Source organism: Rhagoletis zephyria, unplaced genomic scaffold (assembly GCF_001687245.7).
Source record: "Rhagoletis zephyria isolate East Lansing unplaced genomic scaffold, Rhagoletis_zephyria_1.1 Rzeph_scaffold_01343, whole genome shotgun sequence".
NCBI classification, from domain to species: Eukaryota; Metazoa; Arthropoda; class Insecta; order Diptera; family Tephritidae; genus Rhagoletis; species Rhagoletis zephyria.
Window position 1 is genome coordinate 68,032 of NW_016158427.1, and position 5,448 is coordinate 73,479.

The following is a 5,448-nucleotide window of genomic DNA, read 5'->3' on the forward strand; positions in this document are numbered from 1 at the left end:
TTTTGAAAAATGGGCGTGGCACCGCCCACTTATGATCACATATATGTATGTATCTCAGTAACCGTTCTATCAATATGTACCAAACACGGTGTGGTTATTGTGCTTGCCACATAGAAGCAAAACGTTGAAATCGGACTAAAATTACGGCTTTTCATATAACGGTAAATTTCAGAAATGCTCGAAACTTCAATATTTCGAACTTTAAGGACACTGATTTACTCAAAAGTGATACACCCCGGCTTACCATGTAGCGGTAGCTTTCGGAAAGGTGAAAAACATATATTTAATACTTGCGCCGGGTATCTAATGTTCGGCTCCGCCCGAACTTAGACTTTCTTACTTGTTTTTTTTTTTAATTTTTGAAATTTTCGTTGATGTGTTTATTTTGTACGTAGAACAAAATAAAGGGTTATGCCATAAAAAACCTAGATATTGATATTTTAAGGACTACCCTAATATTGTATATGTTTGCACTTTACCTTCTGTTCAAATACAATACTTTACCTTCTGTTCAAATATAATCGCCACTCAACAATTTTAGCGATCCAATTCTCTTTAGTGGTTTCGAGAACCATGATAATGGAAAAATTTGGGAAAATATGTATGTTTCCAGGTAGCTTACCTGGTAAGAGACAGTGCCTTATCATAGCCCGGGGTTTGCATGATTGGCACCATTTTGATATGCTCTTTTTCCTGAAAGCTTTCCTCAAGTTATTTGAACTTTCTTTAGTCGTGGTTTGGGCATCATTTTTCACTCAAACTGGCTATTGTTATTCATGCTCTCATTCATGCTATTATTCATGCTTATTATTCATGATCGGAGTCCCAAAAGACACGCAGTTTTTTGTGGTTAATTCAAAATGATAACCTCTGCGCGTCTATATAAAAACCATTGAAAACTTTAAAAGCTACCGCGGGATATGTTTTGNCATGATTGGCACCATTTTGATATGCTCTTTTTCCTGAAAGCTTTCCTCAAATTATTTGAACTTTCTTTAGTCGTGGTTTGGGCAGCATTTTTCACTCAAACTGGCTATTGTTATACATGCTCTCATTCATGCTATTATTCATGCTTATTATTCATGATCGGAGTCCCAAAAGACACGCAGTTTTTTGTGGTTAATTCAAAATGATAATCTCTGCGCGTCTATATAAAAACCATTGAAAACTTTAAAAGCTACCGCGGGATATGTTTTTGTAGTGGCGGATATAAGTAGAAGCAATTAGAGCAGTGGTGTGCAGAGATAGCTTTTTCCATTGCGAGTCTGTATAAAATGTATGAGAATTTTCTTTTGCGGGATTTGTTTAGGTCAGTGATGGTCGAAACAGCGCGGGCGGGCAGAACTCTTTCAAGCACTCACACCTGCTTATTTAAATGTATGGATGCACACAGGGTAAAAGCTCTCTCTGGCCATAAAAGCTCAGTTAGTCTAGCCAGAAGCGGAACTATTTTGTTTTTGTATTTTCTTATTCAGCTCTTTGACAGTTTGCTGCCTAAAATGCCACATCNATAAAAGCTCAGTTAGTCTAGCCAGAAGCGGAACTATTTTGTTTTTGTATCTTCTTATTCAGCTCTTTGACAGTTTGCTGCCTAAAATGCCACATAAAAAAAAAAAATTATACAAAAAAATATGTCTGCGTTCATTTATTTATGAGAAATACAAAAATTGAAAATCTGGCAAGCCTGATTTTCTCAGCGCTCTTGATTTCCGTAAGGCCGAAACTTAAGAATCTAGAATCTACAGACTGTGAAGCCAGTAAAAAATAAACATATATGCAATACTTCTATATTGCTAGTACAATATATGATCGCAATGAGTCTCGATATCAAAGAAAGACAGCCTATGAAAATTTTTGTGATTGTAGAAGTATACGTGTGTATTTGTAAACTACTACATAGAATGAAATGCCGCATCATAACAGGGGCGGTGTAGGGCATTCAACAAACAAACACAAATTTGACATTATCATGTTTCCATCAAGCCGCAATGCATATCGAGCCCTAGCCGCGAAAATAAAGTAAGCGAACCTTTTTCAAAATGTAATTCTGATGCATAAATGCTCTTAAAGCACCTGCATCAAAAAACATGTTTAAACAAATATATATTATTTTAGCGGTTAGGGCTCGATATATTGACTTTCTTCGATGCTCTTCGTTCTTTAGAAATCTGAAAAATTGGAAAATAGAAGATCTTTTGCTACATAGTATAAAGGAAAGTCGACAGTGGGATTGCCAGCTATTTAAAAATTAATACCTTACATATAATACATGAAGGCATTTTTTATTAATTACATCAGATTTGCGCAGTTCATTCATTTAAAAAAATTAGGTCTCAAAGGAAACGGCTTAGCGTTCAGATGTCCAGTAAGATTTTATATTTTCGAAGAGGGTTGCCACCTATACGAAAAATTATAGGATGTAGGCTGTTCGTTCGACTAAATAGTGAGTCGTTAAATGAAAGGACTTGGCCTCCAGATGTACAATATGATTTTATTTTCTTTTAATAGAGTTGCCAGCTGTCTAAAAAATTATAAGATCCACACCGTTCGTTGTATTAAAAACATAAGATGTCAAATGAAAGGGCTTGGCCATTAGGTGTGTAATAAGGCTTTATTTATTAACAGGGTTGCCACCTGCTGCGTATATGTACTTATGTACACATTCAGCGCTTGGCGAAGCCTCGCGCATACGAGGCCGGTTATTTTACATATAAAGCGGTATGGTATTTTATATATTGGCCGAATCCAATAAAGCACGCTATTCGATTCCCATCTATGCTAATTGACGCCAATTGGAAATGCCACCTGGTATTTTTATTCTCTGCCACCACCAGCGGCCGCAACGATTTCCATGATTTTATTTTTGTTAATTTTTCATATGAATTCTTTTTGAGTATATTCTCTGATCGGATCTCTCTTTCTTTTTTTAAATATGTCGGCACTCTGATGTTGGGGAATGTACTTTGAATGTATTAGCAATATAGAAGTATTACATATATGAAAATAAATAACTTCGGTAACTTCTCAATATGATATTTACTTTGTATATTGCGTATTTGAATAAGTATATTCTCATGTATTTGAAAATAAAGCAAATGTTCTGTTTGCATTTAAATTCCTCATTAAGTAAAGTCAAGCTATAAAAAGGTCATCAAAATAAATTTAATTGCGCATATGGTGAAAACTCCGCTAGGTGTAAAGATGAAATTATTCACAATCGTTTTGCTTATTGCATTCGCCGTGGTCTTCGTGGAAGGTGAGTTGCCGAGGTTACTTGACAAAATACGTATATATATAAAATGTGCAATATATCTATTACAGCACGAAATCTGCAGGCGCCAACAAAGTTTGTAGGATATGATTTTAAAAAACCGAATGGATTCGGAAAACTTCCAGTGGGTGGAACTTCAAAACACTTTGGAGGTAATAATAAAGTTCGCCAAGTGCAAGACGCTCCAGAACATGGCGGACATCCACTGTCACCAAGAAAACCAGCTGCTTCATCGTCAACTGCCGCACCGTCAACTGCCACACCCGCAATTATTACTAGGGCCTCACCATCAGCCGGTTCCAGCTCAACTGCAGAACCTACAGTTGCCTTTTCCGCACTCGCGCAATGGTGTTACGAACAGGCTTTGACTGATTTATGCAGGTATTTGGTCGGATAATTCTTTCGAAGTTATGTGTAGGAGCGCTTTATTAGCTTTTAAAGTGTGTGGAGTATTTTAAATAAACTATAGTATTAGTTTGGTCCCCTTGTGGGAATATGCAAGTATTTTTCTCCATGTCATATGAAATATTTTAATATATTTATTGGTTGGCTGTTTGGTTGAAGTGGCGAATTTAATAACTCCAATTAGCACTTATGCATGCCGGTTTAGAACCACTAATCGCAATTTAACCTGAATGAAAGCAGCAGAAGTTAGTTATTTTTCTTAAATCAAGCATGTGTAGTTAAAGAATTTAAGAAGTTGCAGTTGGTCAATATCATTTATGTGTGTAAAACCACAGGTTTTGCCTTGAACCCTTATTCTAGTCGTACATAATGCTAGGCAATTACAGAGCAGATACTCCGCCGTTTCTTCTGGATCTGGTGAATTACAGCTAAGACAAGAAGTGTTGTGTTCCAGTCCTAGTGTTTCAGCATGGATCCCCACGGCACAGTTCCCCGTGAAAACGGGCAAACGATAGTTTGATAAGAAATTCAGTACGTTTTGCGCAATAGGTAGACCAGAGACTCCTGCGGACCCTACAGGTTTGTAGTTTTTTCCACCTACTATTATCCACCTTTTTCCAGTGTTGAAAAATTCGGCCCTTGATCTACATAGCTAGGTAGCACAAGCACCTACTCTGTCTCTGATACATCCAGAGCCGACCCATTACTGGCTACCTCGTTAGCTATCTCGTTGCCGAGAACTCTGCTGTGCCCCGGTACCCAGATTAGCCTATCAGCTAAAGTCATAAAGTTCTAGCACTTTTTGTTTATAATACTGGAGGTATTGCTTACACAGCCAAGTGCCTTGATCGCTGCCTGACTATCCGAGAAACTAGCATCGCTAGCTTATTTTGCACGCCTCTTTGATTGTAAAGACCCCTGCCTGAAAAGCGCTGGCAGAATTTGGTAATCGAATGGACTCATCGATTTGGAGGTCCGTCCCGCCACCATGCCACAATCCATTTTTGAGCCGTCCGTATAAACGGATACTTCGAAGCGTTCATCAAGAATAGAATATTTCTAGTCAGATTTTTTGCGAATGCTTGGGACGTTGAAAGAGTACAAGATAGGTCCATGTCCGTACGTAGGTTCTTTTCACACACTTCATAATAAAGAGATACATCGTTGGCAGATGATAGATGCCGTTCAATGCTTCCGTTGGACATGATTTGATCACCCTAGTAATCACAATGCAGGCTGACTTTGGTACCCTGCCTAACATTCTGCGTATACATATAGTTCATCTCTACGGCTTTCCACCGAACCAGCCAACAGTATACAATAATTAGGCGAATCGCCGTCTTTTACATCCATATCATAAGATAAGGTCGTAGGCCCCATGCATTTTTACTCGGTGCTCTGTGTTCATTTTCCAGTTTAATTTCGAAATGAGAATGACTCCCAAATACTTAGCGAAAGGGGAAAGAGAAAGAGCAGACCCATTTAAGCAAGGTAGATTAAAATTAGGAATTTGTTTCCTTGTAGTGTATAATAGTAATTTGCTCTTTGAGGGATTGAAGTTGATCCCTTAGCTATCTGTCCAAGAACCCAATTACCCTAGTGCCCTTTGAAGCATTCTGCTTATCACGTTTATGCACAATTAGGATACCGTTATCACTACATCGTCTGCATACGCGACTACTTTGACTCCTTCCCTGTTGAGCCTTTGACGAATGCTGTTTAGTACGCCACAGCAGCCGCTACAGTACTCCGCCTTGCGGAGTCCCCCATTT

General features: G+C 38.2%; 1 protein-coding gene across 1 annotated transcript; it reads left to right on the forward strand.

The window, feature by feature from the left end:
- Positions 1-2,994: 2,994 nt before the first annotated feature.
- On the forward strand, positions 2,995-3,825 carry LOC108363711 (uncharacterized). Its single transcript, XM_017617160.1, has 3 exons — positions 2,995-3,016; positions 3,128-3,256; positions 3,322-3,825. The coding sequence occupies exons 1-3, from the start codon at positions 2,998-3,000 to the stop codon at positions 3,666-3,668; spliced, it is 495 nt and encodes a 164-aa protein (XP_017472649.1). The 5' UTR covers positions 2,995-2,997; the 3' UTR covers positions 3,669-3,825.
- The last annotated feature ends 1,623 nt before the right edge of the window (positions 3,826-5,448 follow it).